Here is a 24,073-nt window from a genome sequence, read left to right as displayed (position 1 = left end):
CAACGACGATAAAAGGGAAACATAAATGGGGAGGAATAAGGATTATACCCACCTTGGCGAAATAGTCTGCGCCTCCTGCACCTACGTGTAAAAGAGACGATATACCAACGTAATAGAGCGACGAACGGTACAAATACCGAAAAAGAAACGCCGTATAAGTGAAGGTATACACTCATAGACACGCGGGCACTTCACTCAGTTGAGTTGACTTACAAACACACTTTTTGAATTCTTCCGTCCTTTTTGTTCTTCGTGTAGCCGAGCGAGGAAAAATGATGACAAATGCGTGTGCATCGTTATTAGCAGAATAAAAAATGCATATTGCTGAACCCCTGGAATATGCATGTAAATATGCAGCAACTCACGCAGTGAAATTTGTAGCATCAGGTTTGAAACAGAAGTTTTCGTGCGACTGCCACATCTTCTCAAGATACTTTACCCTCAATGCGAATAATAAATTGTGAAATAGAAGACGTTATCAGTTCGTATGCATCAGGTTCTGGTTCCAACACAACTCCCAGAAGCCACGGGGTATATGCGGGGTATATGCGGGGTATAGCCTATCTGGGACAAGCATAATGTGTCCCACACTCTTAAAAATGAACTTCACCGCATAGCACGCTCCTAGCCAACCGTTATCTCGAATGATATCGTTATCTGCCCTGATTTGTTGAAAACGGGGGGCGTACGCCTTTTCTGTGACAATTATGAACAGCATAAGTGTCACAGAAATGGCGTACGCCTCCCGTTTTCAACAAATCAGGGCAGATAACGATATCATTCGAGATTATGGTTGGCTAGGAGCGTGCTATGCGGTGAAGTTCATTTTTAAGAGTGCAGATAGGAGCCTCCTTTCATTTTCAGGAAATAAGGAGATGATAGAATTCGTAATGACTGTTGGCTAGTTCATACCCTGTACCTGATGATGCGTTGTCCCCCACGTGAAAGTTTTGTATTTATTAAACTAAGGAAGCTTCAGTGTTGCTTTTTTATTGTGCTATGATAATTGGACTAACAAGCGCGACGTATCGAGCGTATACGTGCACGTTCTGCGTTTGCACCGCGACCTCCACAGGTGTAACTTACGCTCCAGCCTGTGCTGGTGAGTCCCAAGAAGGGCGAAAGGGTTGTCTGCGGCTGGTATTGCGGCACGCTGGGCAGATAAACATAGAGCACAGATATAAATATACAGATCGAGGGATTTTGACACACTTCGCCGCTGCACAACCAGTTCAGAAGTTTGTATCAGTTTGTTGTTTCTATTCGACTTACAGGGACTGAAACGGATGCTGACAGCACCACTGATGTTGTACAAGACGGGGTCTCCTCATCCTCATCATGTAAGTACAAACCGTTTTTTTTTTCCTCTTTCTTTTACTTTTTTTTTTTCATCGCTACTGAAGGTCCGAGAACACAGTAGCAGTATACTGCTGCTGTCGTCTCGAACCTTCGATAGAAATTTCGCGATTGCAATATGCACTTGCAATATGCGATTGCACTTGCAATATGCATCACTCGAAAAAAAAAAAAAAGAAATGCTGTATTGAGTGAATGCGAGAGACTGCGTGGAGAGACAGTAGGTTGCATTCTGCATACGATTTGATGCTTTTTTTTTTTTTTTTTCCTTCGCGTTGAGCGTAGATCGTGTCGTTGTAGAGCGATGGGCAAAGACACGTAAACAAACACAAGAACACGATGGCTCAAAAGCCAACGTGCTGTGTTTGTTTACGCGTCTTTCCCCATCGCTCAGGCTTGCCTATCATACACTGTTTGTTGTTTCGGTATCCATGGCGGTGGCGGCGATGGTGAAAAGGGTCGCCGTTGTCGGTCCCGCAGATGTGGACAACGTCACGACTGACGCCCTGGGCCGACTTGTAAGGGAACTGTGCCCACATGTGTTTGAAAGCGTCTAAGGAAAACCCAAGAAACCCCCCCCCCCAGACAGAATAGGCGGTACTAGGATTCGAACCCTGGTGCCTCCCAGTCACAACGTGACATGGCCAGCACGCTAACCACTGAGCCACGTGAGCTGGTCAGGTATCAAAGACCGTGTTCCGGTCCGCACTATGCACTAGCGTCTTCAGCAGTCTCCAATAGGTGCTCCTGCAGGCGCGCAATCGCACTTCAGAACCACTTTTCAGAAAAACACAACTTCGCTGCATTGCTCGCCGTGCTCGAACCACTGCCACGAGTGATAGGATTACCGGTTCTGATTCGAGGAGAGAGTGGGGCGTACGCCTTTCTTTGGCAATTTCGATATATATGAAAATTGTTACGGAAAGGCTTATGCCCCCCTCTCTCCTCGAATCTCAAGCGACAACCCTATCGTTCCTAGCAATGCATGAACCATCGCGTCCTACACTCTTAAAAATGAACTTCACCGCATAGCACGCTCCTAGCCAACCATAACCTCGAATGATACCGTTATCTGCCCTGATTTGTTGAAAACGGGAGGCGTACGCCTTTTTGTGACACTTATGCTGTTCATAATTGTCACAAAAAGGCGTACGCCTCCCGTTTTCAACAAATCAGGGCAGATAACGGTTATCATTCGAGGTTATGGTTGGCTAGGAGCGTGCTATGCGGTGAAGTTCATTTTTAAGAGTGTATGCTGTGAAGTTCTGTTTTTAGAGTGCTGAGTGTCACATACACTCTTAAAAATGAGTTTCACCACATAGCACGCTCCTAGCCAACCAACATTCCGAATGACAACGTTCTCGTCCCTGATTTGTTGAAAACGTGGGGCGGGGTCTATTTTGTGACACTTATGCTGTTCATAATTGTCACAAAAAAGGCGTACGCCTCCCGTTTTCAGCAAATCATGGAAGATAACGCTATCATTCGAGACGATGGTTGGCTAGGAGCGTGCTATGCGGTGAAGTTCATTTTTAAGAGTGTACATCCTGGTCCCGTTGCATCAAGAGACCACCTTGCTTCAAGCCCCACTCAATACATAACGATTTTTAATGCTAGAATTACGGGAAGGCCACGCCGACAAAGAAGTGCGAAAAAACATGACAGCAATCTGCAATATGACCCTGAGCAGAACTTTGCCACATGGCGGTCTTCTACCCAGCCCGGATGACGGAAACATACGGCTTTTTATGTTAGTCTTCACGAAAAGGCATACACTGGGCGTTTTCCACAAATGACGGTATATCACTTCGCGATTGGTTGGCCTTCAGCGCGCCATGTGGTGAACTTTTGATTTAATGACGATTTCGCGTGGTCATGTCCAGCAAGCTTCCAGGTCGATTTCGAGCAGCTGCGTTCGCTTGTTCAAAACGTAGCGATCTCGTGTGTTCCCGTGCTTCCCAATTCCAAATTTCCCAATTTCTCGAATTTCCCAATTAGCACTTTTCCTTCAGCGAAACACTTTTTTTAGCTCTTCGAAGCGAACGGGCAGAGGAGCCTGTCATTCGTGGCAATGGTTGGCGCAGCGCGTGCTATGCGGCGAAGTTCCGTTTTTAGAGTGTATGTGACACAAAGCTGGTAACGTGTCAGCTTATCAAATAAAGTAATCACCAATTACACTCTTAGAAATGAACTTCACCACGTAGCACGCTGCAAGCCAACCATCATCCCTAATGACAACGTTCTCGCCCCTGATTTGTTGAAAACGAAAGGTGGAGCCTATTCTGTGCCGTGCATGTGAGTGTATAGTATAAGCACAACATAACCCGCTATCCCGGCCGAGCGTGAAATTAATGTAGAAAAGGAATGCGCACTCCCTCAGAGGCAAAAACAAATAAGGTTTCTCTAACAGTTAACAATCAGTTTAATACTTGCCAAATTAAATCGTTTCACTTTCGTGCAATGTCAGGAAAACTACACGTCGAGGCAGACATTATATAAACCACGTTGGGACACCAGGCACTTGGTGAAAATAAGCGTGCTCGTAAATATTCAATTCCCTGACTGATTCGATTGATTCAGGGACTCCTCTCTGAGTTGTACAAAAAGGTGTGTCCGGCCGCATTGGCTGATCGGCTGCATTGAGTGTTGATGCAGCGCCTCCAGATCGACCTGCCTCATATAGTAATACAGTTGATTTTGGCCGTAGGAGGCGAATGAAACAGCGAATAATCCACACGGCGCGTAGTTAGGCTAGGTATAGTTTTTCTGGAGGATGAACTGGGTCGACCAACTTTGTCACGTAGAGATTACTCATGACTAGGGCCCGGATTTTTAGACACTAACAGGGGGCGCTCTTGACCGCATAGCACGCAGTACGCCAATCATCACCGCGGATGATATCGCTCTGTCTCCAGATAAGCTGAGAAAGGGGGCGCGCCCCGTTTTGTGTATCAACATTCCTTCCAATCGGAAGATAAAACAACACCTTTCTGAAGCTTGGTTGGCCTAGAATGATTTATCCGACGAAGACCGCTACCTGTTAGCGCCTAAAAGTCCGGGCCCTACTCATGACGGACAAAACCGATAGTTTTGAGTCTTTCGTAAGTGCTTTCGTGACAGATTTCCGATGTTGTACATCGACCGAGGGTCGACCAAGTGTTGACCAAGGGTCAAAACTCAAAATGCGAAAGAGAGGTGGAGTTTATATAGGATTGAATGACGATGTTAACCACTGAATGCATTTGATGCAATTCGCAGCTTCAGGTCCTGGAGTGGATTACCCTCCGAATCCTCCTCCCTTCCCGGGTATGTACACGCTTCGCACGTTAGGTACAGCAACGACAACAAGACTAACAACAACCATATCCACAGTAATGACGACTACAACGACGACAACGACCACGACGACAACTACAACGACCACGACGACGACTCTACGGCCACGTAAGCCAGTCCAACTATACGCTCCGCAAGTCCGCGAGTTTAGTGCGCATGACGTCACGGTGACGGTTCTAGGACGCTCCCGATTGGCCGAAGGAACAATGTGCGCGCTTCAAGAAGGTAAACAAAGGCACATTCGATGCACGGAGTGCCCCTGGGAGGGCCAAAACAGCTCTGGTTTCTGTATTAGAGGTCCCACTTTTCGTTGGGAATGATCTTGGTTTATCGACGAAAGACAAACGAAAGGTTAACGCAATATATTTGCTGAAGTTTCAACTATTCGGCTCTCGTTTAAGTTCGCTCGTGCGAGCATCCTGCAAACATTTTCCCCATTTTGTTCAAATTACGGTCTCGCGGAGTTGACAGCTATCTAGGGCGAACAGCGCGTGTCCTCGTATAGGCATGGTAAATTTAGTCACATGGCAGCTACAATGGTTTAAACTACCGTGAGCGACAGGACGACGACAACCGTGCCTCAGCACGCGTACGAACTTTCCTCTTCCACTGTGAAGCAACTGGAGCCTGGTGCAGTTGCACCCGAACAGCCAATGATCATGCTCGTTCCACTGTTATTAGACGTTAGAACTACTATGAGACCACTCAAAACAGCACATTAAACTGTGACCTGCCGCGGCGCTCTTCATCACTGCCACGAAAGCAGAGCCTTGGGAGTGCACCGTGTTTGAACACTTTCTGTAGTCAACGTAAATCAATGCACAGCACACACGCACACAAACACTCCCCCGATCGTAGAATGCCGTTTGAACCCGCCAGCAGCAGCAACAGTTAATCGCGCTCTCCCACCGTCAGCGAATCCGTGCGCGCTTTGGAAATAAATAAGTGACACTACATCCAAATGCGACGAAGTACAGTCATAAATGCAGCAGGTGTTTAACACCGTATCACTTAGCAAAGCGGAAGAGACACAAAACGTATGGCGGGTTCCCTGCTGTTTACCTTTCTCTGGTTCGCACGTGGAGGCGACAGGGGCCTTGGCGAATGGCAGCGCGCCACGCCGCCGCGCACGTCATTTTACACCCTCGCCCTTTTCTGCTGCGCAGAAACGTACTTGCGGAGCGTATATTACTTTACAAAAGAGAGTTCATCTTATTTTAGTTTATTCTAAAAAGTCCTAACCCGGAACCATTGAGAGGTCCAGGTGCTTGTGAGAAACACACTAAACCATACTAATCCGAAGGAGGTGGCTGGATTCCACGAATGGGCACTTGTTGAATGGGCACTGCCTCCTGTTGAAAGGAAAGTAGACCGTCAAGACCGTGGCTTTCGGGTGCGACCTTGATCGCCCCCAGCTTCCAGCGTATAGTTCAACACTACCAAATTGATGGCGCTGTCGAACACTATGACGTCGTTTATTTACAAACAATGATGATGATTAGTATTTTTATGGCGCGGCAGCGACAAAGGCTATGATGCTTACAAATAGGGAGAGGTCTATTCTCCTGGGGAATTGGCGAAACTGCACTCTTAAAAATGAACTTCACCACATAGCACGCTCCTAGCCAACCATCACCCGGAATGGCAACGTTCTCGCCCTAGATTTGTTGAAAACTGGAGGAGCCTATTTTGTGCCGTGCATAATGGTCACAAAATAGGCTCCTCCTCCCGTTTTCAACAAATCAGGGGCGAGAACGTTGTCATTCGGGATGATGGTTGGGGGGGGGGGGGAATATGTTTATTGCGAAAAAAAAAGAGGCAGGTAAAAAGGAAAGGTCAGCCAGGCAGGAGCCGACTTGCTATTCCTTGTAAAAAGAAAAGAAAGAAAAGGAAAAAAAACAGAAAGGGAGAAAGACGCAAGCGGCACATGGGCAGCAGAGGGGCATGAGTACACGACCGCTCAGAGGCAGTCCAGGAGCCCAGTGTCACCCAGGAAGCATATGAGCGCTCTGGTAACAGCCCATTGCTTCTGCCCTACGGGGCCCAGTAGGGTGGCCAAAGACAGGCTAGATGGTTGGCTAGGAGCGTGCTATGTGGTGAAGTTCGTTTTTAAGAGTGCAGTTTCGCCAATTCCCCAGTGCATACCATGCCATGCGGGAAACCCATCTTCCCCACGCCAGGCCTGGTATACTGACGGACGTCCTCTTCCCCGAAGGTTCTTGTGCGGAACGACTTTCAAAAACTCGCGGCCTCGTGCGCTTTCTCCAAGCAACGGGCCTAGCGGAGAGACCACTCTAGTGCACCTCTCACCTGCAGTGTGCTTCCGTCCCATCAGTACCGGTCATCCTGCTTCTACATCACTTTGAAGTACTCAACTCCCCTTTCTCCCACCTTCGTTTCCTTTTTTTTTTGGCTATAGTCGTGACGATGCCCACTTGAGTGCGGCCAACAACGGCAAGCTACCTCGACACCCCCCCCCCCCTCGTTTTTAAGAGTGTGGTTATGGCGGCGAAGGGACAGGACGCTGAACCCCTCTAACCAGCGAACCAGAAGGCGTGGACTCTAACGTCATCGGTGACGTACCATCATGCATTTCGTTTTTCGTTTTTTTTTTCTCTTTTTTTCTGGGCAAGAAATTGCACGAATCAAAACTTTTCATGCTATTCGGTAAACTGACACGCGCACACACATTTTCGTCGTTCGTCTTAATCCGAAAATGTTTTTGGATGACCCCCTGTAATCCTTTGTGTTACTGGATTTACCTCTCAGCACCAGCCATGTCCACAATGTGAAATGTCGTCATCTAATTTTTGCTCGCTCGCGCATCTTTCCTTGCAGTGGTTGACTGGGGAGAGAGGCCTCTGATCTGCCTATTGAAGAACTACACGACAGCGGATACCTTTTTTCCCGACGACGGCGTCTGCGACATGGTGTATCTGCAAGCGGACTTCCCCAAGTTAAAAAGTCCGGGTAATGCACTGATGGCGAAATTCTCCAGCGAATCGAAAGATAAACCGAACACACTCTACGGATTTTCCGTTACGACAGAGTAAGACCATGTTCTAAAACCTGTATTCAGCACGCTCGTTAACAAAAAGAAAAAAGAGAGTGAGAGAGAAAGAAAAAAAACTAACTTGTGGAGCCGAACGTTCCCGTGGTTAAACCTAACGTGATAAAAAAAACTCTAGCTGGCGTTGTATCCCCAGAGGATTGTGATTGTGTTTTCGCACAGACGCTGCGACGTACTCCTTTCCGAATAAGACACAAAGCAAGAACTGCTTCAGTTCTTGCATTGTGTCCCATTGTGTGTGCACCCTCGAGATTTTGTAATATGCTGTAGAGGAATTCTCGTTCTATAAGACTGCGTTGTACCGACTGTACTCGATTGTAGCGAATATCGGAATAGCGAATATCGAAAATTTCTTCCTTCCCCTGGGGGAAAACTTCCCCTATTCTTCCCGCAACGACTACGAAAGTTACCTGTCTGGCGACTTTTCCTGTTGAATTATTCCGTGAGGCCTCTGCAGGAAAAAAAAATTCATTAAAGTTTACTGGCTTCATTTTGCACAAGAAAATCGCGAAGTAGGAAGAAAATTGCTAAACATTAGGCCTTTGTATACCAGCACCGATTATAGCGCGACAACCAGGATTTGGACGCTGTGTAGAGCATGGTTTCCTCTATACGCAAAAGAAAACCGCACACTTATAGGTGCTTTCTATGGGCCGCAGCTGCCGTTCACGCCAGGCACTGTTTTCGCCAGCGCTGTGAGCTTTGCTCGTGTCTAGCACACTCCACACTGAGATCTGGGAAGAAATGTTTCGCGGTATGTCGTTTTGCACTATTAGGGACTGCAAAAAAAAAATCGTAAAAATTCGCGATGTGAGGGCTGAGCAGGTGCGCTGGACCATTTCGCGTGGAATAGCACAGCTCTCGTAGCGGCAGGCTGGAGCCAGACTTTTACGTATTTGGAGTATTGTATTTAAAATACTGTATTTCAAATACAGTTTGCGGTATTTTGGTACTCTATACTTTTTGTTTTGTGTATTTGTACTCTATTTAAAATACATTTTATTGTATTTTCTACTCAATACTCTAATTACATATTGGATCTCCCTCTCAAACTTTCTGTGTCTCGTCTTTCCATTATTTTGCTTGTTCAGTGAAAATTTCCTGAGTCCCTCGGACGTGACCCGGATAGTGAACCTAGACCCGGAAATCGGCCCTTCTTTGAAGTTTCCATCTAGAGATCTTTCCCTGTGTGTACTAATCCTTGGCCAGAGGGGGTTCTATTATGTATGCCCCGACGCGGTGACGCCGAAATCTAACCTCGCCGAGCAGGGACCTGCTAGAAGTTTGCATTGTTCTGGGCCACATATACTTAGTGGAGTTATGTGGTATCTCTTTGTCATATTTTGGGGACTTGTGACTCCTATCACACAGCGGCGGCTAGCGTAGAGCGCGGGGTTTAGGTGACTCATGTGACATGGCAGCGAGTTTCCGCATTGACCAGTGACCGGTGACTCTTTGCGTTCAAGGGTAAATAGTATCTTAATTGTATTTCAAATATCTTAACTATACTTTAATGTTCATGTATTTATACTCTATCTTAATTGCATTCTAACGTTAGTATTTATTATCTTCCGTTAAATACATTTTTGAGTATCTTGTACATGTCTGGCCGGAGCGAAGCAACGCGCGCAAGTGGTCATGCTCTTACTATTATCTTCAATGGATAAAAGCCTCGTGGTTAGGATACGAGCCAACATTTGGAATGGACAGCAGTCAGTAGAAGTCACTATATGTTTGTAATATCTGCTTCCGGACGTGAAGCTTCATTCTTAAAAAGCTATAGGCCATACTTCCACCAGTTCTACGGCAACATTTTATTTCGGCGATGCTGTGCCCCATTTCTAGGGGATGGCATGATAAGCTTCGCAATGAGAACTCTCTCGCCTGCCAAGGAAGGTAAGCAGCGCTTTCGAGACGGTGTGTTCAAGTCCTATACGTTCGACCGCCATGGAACACGTAAATATGTCCTTCTGAGACACATTCCAGGAGAGCCCCATGGTACGCGATCATGCTCATGTTGTCAATGATGATACCACTGTTTCACGAAATGCAGACAAACTTTTGTCGCACCGTCCTTCGTTCGGAAAGCATATGTTTTCGTTCATCACTTAAAGTTGACTTGCGTTCATGTACAACCTTGAAGCTTTACTGAGCATTACATTACATTACATTTCCTTGTATTTATATCGTTCCAGCACTGTCCGCAGGGGCGATTTTGCTAATACTCTAAATGACACTGACGTGCAGACCCTCCTGCGCACGGCGTGGCAAAATTGGATTCGCAACTACGGCTTTTTAGACCTCGTACTCGGCAAACCATACACGCCAGTTCAATTGGACGCCACTTTCGAGTGGTTGAAAGTGAGTTCTTTCTACTGTTTCCGTCGACGCACAACCGTATACAGGGTGGCACTTACCAAGGACAGGCTCGCAGAAAGAGGTTTCGTCGTCTTCCCTCCTCCCGACAAAATGTTCCCAAGACGCCTCCTGTCTACCGATCATAAAATAAATCTGGTGAAATACGCTTTGCCTACGAACTGACGCTCCCCGCTACTTACAGATAGTGACTCTGAAAGCAGCGTTAGACGATCACTTACATTTCAGAATGCTTGTTTCGTAGAAGATATGGTGAGTTGGTGGTATGGTTTTCACGTAGAGGTCGGTTAGCTTCCGCATTATAGGTGCACTCTTGAATAGATCTACACTGTATAGCACTAGCCAGCCATGATACCGATAATGACATCATTTTCTGGTGGGATGATGGGTAGATGATGTAGGATGAATGGAGGTGGGAGAATCATGGAGAGAACGCCACCACGGGAGGCGTTCGCCTGTTTTTTGACACCTGTGCAGTACGTAATTGTCACAGAAAAGGCGTTCGCCGCCCGTATTTAACAAATCGGGACAGAGGACGATGTCATTCAGGATTATGGTTGGCTAGTACTATGCGACCAAGTTTCGCTTTAAGAGTGCACGGGGCAGGTCAGGAAGTCGTGTCACGAAAACTGCCCTCTGGTATACTCTTGCCTTGGTACTCCAGCGCATACCGCCAGTTAAAACAAAACGCGCGACAAGCGTAAGGGTTGGTGACCGTGACGCAGGGTGCAGACTTATCTCAAAAGAAGCCAGTCAGCATTTCACATTCGGCTGTGAAGGCACACTCTGGACACTTGTTAGTTTCGGCAACAATCCCTGTTCAAGAAAACTGCTTGTGGCTGCGAGCATAACCCATCATGTTCGCATTGCCTCACGGCGAACGTTGCACGTCGTGTTAGCAGGGCAGCGTTGTGCGGAGGCAAGAGCAGATCAACGGGAGGGTTGAAGCTGAGAATGCGAGTCATATTCTAAATAAAATCGTAAATAATCGTAATAATAATCGTAAATAGAATCCCTTGACCGCATGTCTCTCCGGGGCCCACGTTTTTTACTATGAATTTCTATCATGGTTGGTGGACCACCCTGTATATATATATATATATATATATATATATGCAACATGTAAATTCGACATTTCTGGATTTCGAAAATATGTATCACGCAAGATAGCTTTAATTTCAGCAGAAAAGTATATCGGTATTCAGTATTGTCTTGCGTTTTTGCAGCCAGCACACAGTAATATACGTTGTTACACCTGCAACATCATAACCGTTTTTTCGCTTGCAGAAACTAAAAGAATTGAGCGAAGGTTTCAACAATGATTTCCCGCAGCACTCCCAATACCCCAACCACCTAATAGTAGGGGTGACACCACGTTTCAGGGATGGTCAAGGGGACATTGCCGTGTGGGACAACCTCGTACAGCAAATAGTGGAGTAAGTGTCACACGGTTGCAGTTCGATTTGGCAGACCTTCGCACTTTCGATGACTGCGTATGCCGTCGGCGTCTTCCATAAATAAGACAGTCAATTCGTGTGTTGGGTAAGGTAGTGAAGACGAGTAGCAGTAGGGTGAGGAAGAAATTTCGGACGAATTCACTAACTTGCCTTGCGGTGTCCTTGGATGTCTTCTTTACGTCGTTTGACAAAAAAGAAAAGAAACATCTTAGTCCCAAATCCAGTCGTCTTCCTTGAGCGCTCCACAAGGACCTGATCACGTGCTCAGTCGTTCATTGAGCTTCACATTTCCACAACACTCAGTGCGCCGCTTGTGACGTGAGAATGTCGTGACGTGATGACGCCCGGCGCTTGTAGGCGGCGGAAGTGGACGTGTGTCCGGTGCATGACCTACTAGATTGTAACGACCATGTCATAATCTGCGACCCCTATGAGGATCCTGTCCGCACGATCCGCTGGGGGCGCTACTCATCTACCCGCGAGATCTATGCATTATGATTGGACAAAAGAATTTTGAACGCGCAGAAGCGGACGTAAGACTACCGTAGCAGACAACAGCAACAGCTCCTATCAAAACGCGTATAATGATGACGATAATCAACTTTAGAATGAAACATCCCGTGGGACATGCATTGCTTGTACAGAAATGCTGAGATAAGCTGAAGAGTCAAAGTGTTGTGGAAGTTGAGGAAGGAATAAACTGGCCGATGAGTAGCCACGCCGTTAGCTTCCAAATGCGGCGCCGGAAAGAGGTGCCTATATGACATGGTCGTCGTAATCTAGTAAATCGTGGTCCCGTGTTGTGAAACAAGGGCCGAGCCGCACAGAACACGCTATGCAGTCGCAAACGTAGAAGAGTGATAACAACATACTCTGCTAGGACTTCGTCAAATACTGCGCTAACAGAGCAAGCTGTTGGCACTGAGCGCGTTCTCTGTGTCCTGGACTAATGTGAAACCACATTTCACATAACTGTGATGAAAAGCTCGGTCTAAAAGTAGAATCATCTAGAATAATAACAATAATAATAACAATAATTTTATTTGTGCCCAAGAACAGCCCTAAAGCCCTTATCGTTGGCGCACGTGAACATGCATAAACATAAACATGCGTACACATATCACACGCAGAGAAAATCATCACACGCTATCACACGCTAAGAAAAAAAGTATAGTAGGAGTAATTTTAGTCCTTTTTGGGGACTAAATGCATTGCCACAAAAAATTGTCCATTTCGGGAGTAAATGAATGTCACACAGTGGGGTCTACATAATTTATTTGTATGCATGAATGAAATTACTTTGAATTAAACCGTAAACTGTGATATATCGAGTCATATAAAGTCTTACGGCGTCCAAAGGGCACAATTTGCGAATGAAGAGGCACTATTGTTTCTTACTCTATGTGGAAAATTGCTAAGTTGGCAGGGTTTGCACCCTTATACCATCAAATTGACCCAGAGCACATATTTACGTAGATTGTTCCATTCTGGAGACCATATGCGAAATTCAGCGGCTATTTGCAGTCCTGGCGACTAAATGTCGGGATTTGGGGACTAAAACGGGGAGTAATTGCAATCTAGGGGGAGTAGAAGATGCAATTACTGCTCATTTTGCTCCTTCTCCTTTTTTTTTTTTTTTCGTCGAAAAGGTAAAAAAAAAAGAGAAACACTGTCAAGGAGCCCGCGAAGAGGGAATCAAACACGCAACATGAAAAACGGTTAGGAGCAACTAACTGCGTCGCCTGTAGCGGGAAAATCGAAGCGCCAGGTACACCCTAAGGAGAAAAAAAAGGTAATCACACACGTAACATGAAAAACGGTTAGGATCAACTAAGATTTATTTGAACAAGAACTTTCGTGCAAGAGACTGCCTGAAGAAGTGCAGTCTCTTGCACGAAAGTTCTTGTTCAAATAAATCTTGCACACACACACATGCACACACAAGCACACAAGCACACCCCGTACTGGTTGCTGGTCTGACAGAAAATCCTCTTTGCAGCAAAAAGCTCGCAGACGGATTCCTGGTCAACCCCGTGGCAGATATAGTCTTGAAGAAGGGGTCAGACTTCCTGGTGCATTCACCGGCGCCCTGGACCGACAACTTCGCCATGCAAAGACCAAATTTTGTAAGTGGTGTCGCGCTGATGTTGGAGACTTCGAGACGCAGCGCGGCGGATGACCACAACTACACTCTTAAAAAAGGGTGTACAACTCATTTTTTTTTGCCACATATATAACACCCTTTTGGAGAGTATAATTACGCTCAAAAGGGTGTCTCCTCACCCCCTCAAGGGAGTAGCATAACACCTTTCTCCCTACTGGAGAGTAATATTACTCGATATTAACATTGCCTTGAGTTTGAGGGGAAGAAACACAGGACGAACAAAGGGCAGGGGGAACAGGGTAAGCGTAGGAGAATATGAGGCGCGTAATACGACCCTCTTAACGGTCGGTGGTAGCATCGATAACTGCACAAGGGAACGTACGTGTGTGCATGCAAAGAATGGAAATATATTCCAAAGCAGTACAGATTGCAAAAAGGACGATAAAAAGTACAAATATTGGTAACGGTAACAGTACAATATATAAAAATATATAAAAATGCAATATATAAAATATATAAAAATACAATATATAAAATATACCCTTTTCAGCGTAATTGTACTCTCCAAAAGGGTGTCATATATGTCGCAAGGAAAAGGAGTTAAAGGTACTGTAAAGCAGTAGACAAGCATGATATGCCGGTGATGTGACTAGAGACTTTGTTGCTTCTAAATACCATATGCGGAACCATACGACCGACAACGCGCTATAAATATTTTTAATTTGCCATGAAACATGCGGCGTAGTGGAGCGGTGCGACGCCTGGTGTCAAACAACCCCCTGTACGGCGGGCAACACTGAAAATTGGTGTTACACACTATGACATCGGAACTTCGTTATTTTAGTAACCATATTATTAATTTTCCTGTTTACCTATGCATTCTGAAACCCCTGTTAACAGTTTAACCCGTTAACCCCTGTTTTTGCGAAGTAACCCAGTGGTGGCCGCTGTTCGATGGGGGCTCTCCCTACTTCTCTGCTGCGCCTGCGCGCTCCTTTTGTTCGCGGCCTCTTCCGAACGAACAAACTCTCTCTGTGAACCTCTGTGAACAAACAAGTCCTTCTTGACAAACAAGGCTTCTTGAACGTCTGACACATTTTTTTCAACGGCTCAGCATTTCATTTCAGTTCGCTTATCCGTTTATTACTAGCCACTGTACGTTTATCCTCAGATGTGGATCGTTGTGTGGATTGCAGGGGTGGATTTTATGGTGGATTGTTATGTTGGGCCCAGTGTTATACGCATGCAATGTGGTTGCCGCCGTATGTGTCAGAAGTACGGATTCATTTCGAATACCTAGCACAGTGTTGCCCGTAATCTTTAATTGTAATTTTCTAATTAACTGCACCGTCGATTGGAATGAAACTTGCACAGTTTTTGTCCTGGTGGCTTGGACTATCGAATAGCCACACTAAATGGCATTTGATCGGTGCTGCTTTACAGTACCTTTAAAGTACACACTTTTTTTTAAGAGTGTAGATTGCCTGCATATATAGGGTTCCGTGTTTTCGGTTTTAATCGAAAAACGCCGGAAAACATACGCCAGGCAAATTTTCCCTCATTCGGTTTTGATAGATAAACACCGAGTACAGAGACATTCCAGGAGATGACAGAAATAAATTGCTGCACATGCTCAGTAAATTGTTGATGCAGAGAGATGGTGCACTCTTAAAAATGAACTTCACCACATAGCACTCTCCTAGCCAACCATCATCCCGAATGACAACGTTCTCGCCCCTGATTTGTTGAAAACGGGAGGAGGAGCCTATTTTGTGCCGTGCATAATGGGCACAAAATAGGCTCCTCCTCCCGTTTTCAGCAAATCAGGGGCGAGAACGTTGTCATTCGGGATGATGGTTGGCTAGGAGCGTGCTATGTGGTGAAGTTCATTTCTAAGAGTGTAGCATCGATAACTGCACAAGGGAACGTGTGTGCATGCAAAGAATGGAAAGATACTCCAATGCAGTACAGATTGCTAAAAGGACGATAAAAAGTACAAATATTGGTAACGGTAACAGTAAAATATATAAAAATACAATATATAAAATATATAAAAATACAATATATAAAATATATAAAAATACAATATATAAAAATATATAAACATACAAGCAAAACTCAGAAGTGAATAAGGTACGGAATAAAATGTGTTTGAGTCTGTCCCATGGAATTAGACAAGATTAAAGAAGTTATCCGGGGGTAATCGGGCTAAGGAGATTGGCCAAGCCTTCTGGGATGACAATGCTAGGTTGGCTAGCCGGAGTGTACTCTCTCTTTTTACCCTGTTCCCCCTGCCCTTTGTGTATTAAAGCTTCATTGCTGGTTCGTGAACCTATCTGTTCATCTCGTCCTGTGTTCGTCCTGTGTTTTTTTCCCCTCAAACTCAAGGCAATGTTAATATCAATTCAACACCAGCTAGCTTGCCTGCTCCTGCTATGTTCATTAATATTACTCCCAGGCAGGGAGAAGGTGTTATGCTACTCTCTTGAGGGAGTGAGGAGACGCCCTTTTGAGCGTAATTGTACTCTCCAAAAGGGTGTCATATATGTCGCAAGGAAAAGGAGTTAAAGTACACACTTTTTTTTAAGAGTGTAGGTTGCCTGCATATAGGGTTCCGCATTTTCGGTTTTAATCGAAAAACGCCGGAAAACATACGCCGGGTAAATTTTCCCTCATTCGGTTCTCATTGATAAACACCGAATACAGAGACATTCCAGGACATGACAGAAATAAATTGCTGCACATGCTCAGTAAGAAGTTGTTGATGCAGAGAGGCAGTGGTTGTGAAAAATGTCCGTTCACTTTTTCGTTAGCCGTAAAACGCCACCACAGCGAACAAGGCCATGTTGAACGGACGTCGTGAGTGTTGTGATTTCTGCTCGCCGATAACTGTCGTGTAAACCATGTACACTCCAGGAAAAACACCGCAAAGCGACAATTTCGTGAAAATCAATAAACATCGAAGAACGTGCGCCGAACCCGCCCAAAAATAAAAACCAAAAAACCGGAACTATACCTATACCGGGTGTTTCAGTTAAATCCCCGGGCTAAATAATTCGCGAACGGGTGCACCAATCGAATACCTTTCTTTTTTACAAGTATCTGTCCGATACCGCCTACAAGCTGCACACCGTGTGAATGAGTGGGAGGCGCTCATTATTAAAATAAAAATGCAAATGAGTTTCGTCAAAAAGCGTATCTTCTAAAGCAGGGCGCTGTCGGCATTAAAATGGGTACTACCCCTTTTGGGACCTTCAGTGGACACCTTTTAGAGAAAAATCTGCCACCGAAGCGGGTCATTTGTTGCAGTAATTAATTGGTTTCGGTTTACGTATTTTTGTCGCGGCTGGTCGCGGCGAAGCGCAAAAGGGCGTATTTCATTGGTGTAATTCATTGGTGTAATTCATTAATGTAAGGACGTAATTTATTGATGGATAAGAGAGTGAAAGAGCGTCCTTTTGCGCTGCGCCGCGACCAGCCGCGACAAAAATACGTAAACCGAAACCAATTAATTATTGCAACAAATGACCCGCTGCGGTGGTAGATTTTTCTCTAAAAGGTGTCCACTGGAGGTCCCAAAAGGGGTAGTACCCATTTTAATGCCGACAGCGCCCTGCTTTAGAAGATACGCTTTTTGACGAAACTCATTTGCATTTTTATTTTAATAATGAGCGCCTCCCACTCATTCACACGGTGTGCAGCTTGTAGGTGGTATCGGACAGATACTTGTAAAAAAGAAAGTTCGTGGATTGGTGCACCCGTTCGCGAATTATTTAGCCCGGGGATTTAACTGAAACACCCGGTATACTGCTCATATGCCTTTTTTGCATCTCCAATTGGTTCGTTATTTTATTTTCCAGGAAGGCGTATTGAAATTCCTTGGAAACTTGACCGTCGATCCATCCGTGAAGCTATTCCTCTCATTTGATGCAAAAGGACTACAGTTCACACCGAAAGCCAATTCTCCATTGACGAAAGATACCAAAGATGGCGCACAGACAAAACAACTGAATGGTGTCACTCGAAGTTCGGTAAGTCTTCACGAAGGGCTCACGACGTATACCGCATTCGCCGTTACATGCAACTAAACGCATGGACTGCAAATACTGTTAGTGTTAAACGACCTTGTGTAACGTAACGTCGGCAGACCTGGATAACAGTAACTAGGGGGGGCCAGGATTAATATTTTGCTACACTCCGAGAAAAAAAAAGGTGTCGTCACAACTTCTTCAGGGGAGTAAATGGCTTGTCCCTTGGAACACTCCCCTTTGGAGTCATACTTACACCCACCAAGAGGGAGTTGCACTTGAGTAACCATGACACCGATCACAGGTATGAAACACCATGAAACAGATTCACGCCAGTACCTCAGCAGCTGCCTTTGGAATCATCTGTGAAATTTCGGATTTCGGAATACCTGTGTATGCGCTTATAAGCAACTCGTCCTACTCGGTGGGGATGGGAAAAGTTGAGCGTGAAAGAGGAAGGGAAGTCCCAGAATATATGGGGCCGGTTGGTATAGAGACACTGAATAAGCTACTCTTCAGAGTAGCGACACTGAGGCAAAAAGAGCCGCCATGTTGTTTCGGATGACCTCCAGCCCCACCTCTATTTTGGCAGTAGAAATAGATGAAGATGAAGTTCAGCAGTGGAAGAAGACAACACTTCGAAGAGCGCTAAATGGATGGCGCTTGAGGTCATCCGAAACAACATGGCGGCTCAGTGTCGATACTCTGAAGCGTAGCTTATTTAGTGACTCTAGGTTGGTAGATGACTCGAAGCGTGACGACACACGGGAAGACTAGTCTTGTCCCGTGTGTCGCCTCGCCTTCATGGGAGGGAAGTGTTATGACAGTGTACAAGAGGTGGGGTGTGGAAGTTGAAGAAGGAATAACCTGGCCGATGAGTAGCCACGCCGTTAGCTTCCAACTGCGGCGCCGGGAAGAGGTGCCTATATGACATGGTTGTTATAATCTACACTCTTAAAAATGAACTTCACCGCATAGCACGCTCCTAGCCAACCATAATCTCGAATGATATCGTTATCTTTCCTGGTTTGCTGAAAACGGGAGGCGTACGCCTTTTTTGTGACAATTATGAACAGCATAAGTGTCACAAAATAGGCTCCGCCCCACGTTTTCAACAAATCAGGGACGAGAACGTTGTCATTCGGAATGATGGTTGGCTAGGAGCGTGCTATGTGGTGAAACTCATTTTTAAGAGTGTAGTTGGTCGTGGACCGGTGTTGTGAGACAAGGGCCGAGCCGCACAGAACACGCTATGCGGTCGCAAGCGTAGAAGAGTGATAAGAAACCTCCATCAACCTCCATCTAAGAAATTTCAATAGTTCCTGGGAGCTACTCACTAGAAAAAAGAAAAAGAAAAAGTCCGATGTCACGATGTGCTCTCACATAACGTTGAGAACTTCACCAACTTAGAGTCTTAGTGCAAAACAATGGAATATACTAGGGTGTTTCACTTAGGAGTGAACCCTCAAAAAAAAATGTACTGAGATAAAAATTAGAAACCTTCTGCGTCATCCTTGTGAAGGTTTTTGCCGCCCGAACAGGTGGTTTCCATCAGTGTGCCTCATTAATTTGTCTAATTAGCTTAATTCAACTCATATATTCCCAAGGAAATGTAACATTTTTTTTGCGCAAAAAATTCTCAAGGAAAGGTAACTTTTTTTGCATTAATTAGAAAGCCCATGGCCACAACGCCCCATTTCAGTCACAATTACAGGATCTTTCACGATCTTTCCACAAAAATTTGGCACCCGAAAACACGTAGAAACTGCCCGAAAAACCGTCGCTTGTCAAGGCGCTCGTTCGGCCAAATTGCCCCGCCTAGTACGGGGAGGAGGAACGGAAGGAAGGGATTTAAAAAACAACACATCCAGGAGGACAGCCGCCTTCGGAGATTATCAGTAACTCATGGTTGCAAACAGATAAGCTTGTGAAGGCAAAATACGTGATGGCATCTGATCCCCGCCCTCCCTTTTTTCGTCTGTTTACTCATGCTGTTTTCATGCGCAGTGGGAGTGTTTTCTGCCCTGCCGATAGCGCCGCCACTCCGAAGACCGGCCTGCAGAGATGGCATGTTTTCGGTGAATTTTTGTGAATTTCGGTGAATGGAAGATCGTGAAAGATCCTGTAATTGTGACTGAAATGGGGTGTTGTGGCCGTGGGCTTTCTAATTAACGCAAAAAAAGTTACCTTTCCTTGAGAATTTTGAGAATTTCCTTGAGTTCGATTAAGGTAATTAGACAAATTAATGAGGTACACTGATGGAAACCACCTGTTTGGACGGCAAAAACCTTCACAGGTATGGCGCAGAAGGTTTCTATTTTTCATCTCAAGTACATTTTTTTAAATAATGGGGGTCACTTAAGCGAAACACCCTGCATAACAAAAATAATGCAATATGTGAATGGCGGAACTGTAGTACGCAAGTTTATAATTCTAAAGTCACCATACGAGAAGGCGTGTGATGTCACCCATCACTTGTCCGATAGAGTTACATGGTCAGTACAGGAAGAAACAGGGAGTAAGCGACTGACAGGGGGAGTGGAAATGGAGTAAATGTGGAATGTTACTCCACCGTTACTCCTTCTTCCTTCGTTAATATTTCTTCCTTTCATGCATACCGATGGACAACCAACCCCCATATCCGTATGAACCAACTACAGAATATTAAAGGCCTCGAAAGTGTCTCTCAATCTTTGTGTTCGCCGAATAGCACCGGGCAGGCAGCGATGAGCAGAGAGTTTTTAGCATACTTTCGGTAAGGTCAACGTTAAGGTACCACATGTACCTAAACGAGTGGCTTAAATATAGCGCTTAAAATATTTGCCCTTAGTTCGGTACAGTAGACATGGTACGTACGGTAGGGCAAGATGGCGTTAGCAATTCAGTCTACTGGCAGCTTTAGCATGCACGAGTTCGTTGACTGTATGACGGTTCGTTGAAACGATACTTCAGCAGCAGCCGGTATACTGATCTTTCTTTATTATGCTTACCAGATTTCGCGTAGTTCATGCGTAGTCTTTCTACTTCTATGAAAGATGAAAGTCACTGAAAAGGTTAGCCAGCTGTAGGACTCGAACCCACATCTTCTGGATTGCCGGTCCAGGGCTCTACCAATTGAGCTAAGCTAACACACCTTCTCAGCGACTTCCAGGGTGCGTCATCTGAAGGGACAAACCACTCACTCTCTCTCACTCATCCTCCTTTCACTCTTACATTTTTGCACACTCATACACACATTCATACTAAAGGGATCGACGCAAGCTGCAATAGACGAGTTCAGAAAATCCCAGTGCTCTTTGCGCACGCATTGCATCCTGGGCGTTTGCTGAGCGGGGGAACGAAGAATAATCCTTCACGTTTTGCTTTGGCTGACCTTGACACGTCGTAGACAATGGACCGGTAGGGGTGAAATCGGAACAGTTTGGAGGCCACCCGTTTCTTTCGTATTAGTAAACTCCCACAGTTCAAAGCGGCGCTAAGCACTCTGGGATTTTCTGGACTCGCCTATTGTTGAACATGAGAGAACTTGAGGCCTTGTATGTGACTGTCCCTTATGTTGTTCCAGACTCAGAACATCAGTTCTCTCATGTTCTACTTCTATTCATCTACTTGCTTGCACAAGAGCACACTTGACTCTTCCAATGCCCCGCCTTGGGACCTGCAATCATTTTATACCCCACAGGGGATAATCGAAAAGGGACCGCGCGCATATAGTCAAAGTTACGGCGTCAGTCGTAGCATGCGCACCTAGATTGCTCGCGCGATAGACATACTACTCACGAAAGTTCACGAAGCGCTGTTCCTCCTTGACGTTGATGTCGGCGAGTGTTACCGTGATTTTCAAACAAGAAGCGTAGTATTCTATTGACCCCTCCATAAACGCGGCCCCTCGTCTGTGATGCTGGATGTCCTTCGAGGTACTGTTTGGGAAACGGTTGTCTAGCATCTGCAGCCCGTGGACGAGCAGTCCCCTATCGGCGATGGAACGAACGAACTATACCAGCACAGTCTCCGAGGCACAGGGGTGACACAAACCCGCCATTGTTGTAACTATACCCTCAAGCGGGTGCTTCTGGCAAAACTGCCATCTTGTCCTGGTTGCACGTCATAGAAAACGTCATTTTGAGGCCATGTGACTTTGTTTATATGTCGTTTTGCCGCTTACTGACATATTTCCGTCGTCATGAAGCCAAGAGATGGACGCACTTTGCCATTGTAAACTACTCTTAAAAATGAACTTCACCACATAGCATGCTCCTAGCCAAACATCATTTCGAATGATATCGTTAACTGCCCTGATTTGTCGAAAACCGGAGGCGTACACCTTTTTTGTGACACTTATGCTGTTCATAATTGTCACGGTTGCGGCGTTCGGATCGAAGTGGGTTAGTACGGGTGTGGTCTGAAGCAGGGTCTTGAGATCCTCGAAAGCTTGTTGGTGGGGTCTTTCACAGAGCAGCAGCGGGCGTTAGCTTCGTCTCTTCCAGCTCTGGGACTATGTACGTTTGTGCCTGCATAGCTTGCTGCGCTTCCTCCTTGATCATAGCCACGATTGATGTCGAATGGTTTCTGGTCCCTTCAGCGCGAAAAAGAGCGCGTCCTTCCTCTCGAAGCACCTCTCGAACAAGCTGCCTGACAGAGTTGACGCCGAGGCCTGCGAGCACGGGATGGTGAAGGCGTCGTTCGCCGATAGTACCTCGAGAAAGTAAAGCCTTCTCGATCTCCCCGGCCGCAACCAGGAAGGCATCGGTGGTCGTTGTTCGGTTTTGGGATTGAGCGCAAAAGATCTTTCGTTCACACCCTGCATCAGTCGCTGAACCTTCTCCTCGGGAGCCGTCGGGAGCCGTGCTTTCAGGGAGAAGTAGAGCTTGATGAGAGCTTAAGCTCATCATTCCATCCATTGAACCTGAGAATCCTGTCGTATTGGTCGATCCAGTCGTTCATGTGCGTACATTTCCCATTTCGGCGCTTGTGCAGGCGCGCCAGGCGCCGTGAAGGGGATGGTCCGTTTGGGTATCGTGGTCACTCGTGGATTTAGTGTCCATCATCTTCCGGCTTGACACTTCCAATAGGCCGTGGTGGTAAACCACGGAAGTCTTTCACTTTCTCGCTGTTGTTCTTCTGGTCTGTATTACCCCGCACCTGCACCAGAATCGTCACGGATGAAACACAGATGACGACTCGATGAGCAACTGACGAACGCTTTATTCAGCTACTTGCTCAGACAATGTCAAGATTCTTTTGTGTTAGTTTTCGAGACACGATGGTAAGCAACTGTTCTGATGCTGAAACACGAACACAACGACGAACAGACGAACACAGACGAACACAACACAAGCATCATGGAGAATATGCACAATCGAAATATGGCGCTCGTCGACAATGCGTCGAAATTTTCGACGACTGCCTCCACTTCATCATCATTTTCCGACGCTGTCCTCTCTCCTCAGTTTTCAAAAAAAGTTATGCGCATTTTTGTCACTATTATTGAGTTGTTGTTGTTGGTTGTTACCCTTCTCCCCTACATAATGCCACTTAGATGAAACAGCAACGTATTGGCAATAAATAGATAGATAAACAAATAAATTCAATGAAGCTGTTGTGACTCAGATGATTGGGGCGACAGCCAAGAGATATTACTGTATTGTTCCTTCAAAACGCAATATTTTGGTTGATGATGTTTTTGATAACCTGATGGTACCCATTATCGAACGGTTCCCTTCAAACAGCTGACTGTCATGCTGGAAATGTCGTTCTTCTCAGCTATCAGTATACACCATTATAGCACACGTGCTATTAGGTGCGCGAACTGTGTGTTGACCTCCATTGCTTGCCTGCGTTGTTACAACAACTACGTCATGCAATTCTTATGCTTTACAGATATGTGAGATATACCAGAATGTCGCTGCTACTAGTCCTACGTCATATCGTGTGGATAACGGCACACTGTCGACGTACGTTAAGAGTCAGTCGGACCCTGCCTTGTATGTATTCGACACACCTCAAAATATGGCGGCTAAGGTAGGTGACTACTAATATTATTGGTCTTTCGAACTGCTATTCTGTATAGGGGGGGGGGGGGGGGAAGGGTGAAATGTACGACTAAGGCACAGTGGATCAGTTCACTCTTTGCGTACTGTTCGGGTAGTCTGCGTTCGTATCATTCTACGGCATTATTTTCTTACGAAGCTGAAATAGGATGTTTCATGCGGTCGATGAGAAAACGCGTTTCTTCAGGCCGTCTTGTAAGGATCGGGTAACTGAGATTTAATGATGGAGCCACACTCCACACTCAAATCGAATCACGTGCTTTACCCCACGACCATGTGTTGAAGGGCCGCGCAAG

At 45.8% G+C, this 24,073-nt stretch overlaps 1 protein-coding gene across 2 annotated transcripts in view; it reads left to right on the top strand.

The window, feature by feature from the left end:
- LOC135399692 (uncharacterized) overlaps positions 1 to 24,073 on the top strand; it is a 38,820-nt gene that overhangs the window by 13,909 nt on the left and 838 nt on the right. For both annotated transcript variants that reach the window (XM_064631426.1, XM_064631427.1), the window contains 9 exons: positions 1,275 to 1,340; positions 4,615 to 4,662; positions 4,729 to 4,800; positions 7,531 to 7,741; positions 9,958 to 10,123; positions 11,426 to 11,574; positions 13,595 to 13,721; positions 17,560 to 17,730; positions 23,608 to 23,748. In XM_064631426.1, the coding sequence (XP_064487496.1) occupies positions 1,275 to 1,340; positions 4,615 to 4,662; positions 4,729 to 4,800; positions 7,531 to 7,741; positions 9,958 to 10,123; positions 11,426 to 11,574; positions 13,595 to 13,721; positions 17,560 to 17,730; positions 23,608 to 23,748 (1,151 nt within the window). The remainder of the gene's footprint in view (positions 1 to 1,274; positions 1,341 to 4,614; positions 4,663 to 4,728; positions 4,801 to 7,530; positions 7,742 to 9,957; positions 10,124 to 11,425; positions 11,575 to 13,594; positions 13,722 to 17,559; positions 17,731 to 23,607; positions 23,749 to 24,073) is intronic.

This window comes from Ornithodoros turicata, chromosome 7 (assembly GCF_037126465.1).
Source record: "Ornithodoros turicata isolate Travis chromosome 7, ASM3712646v1, whole genome shotgun sequence".
In the NCBI taxonomy this organism is placed as follows: Eukaryota; Metazoa; Arthropoda; class Arachnida; order Ixodida; family Argasidae; genus Ornithodoros; species Ornithodoros turicata.
The sequence above is the reverse complement of the archived record's forward strand: the minus strand, read 5'-3'. Positions and strand labels throughout refer to the sequence as shown.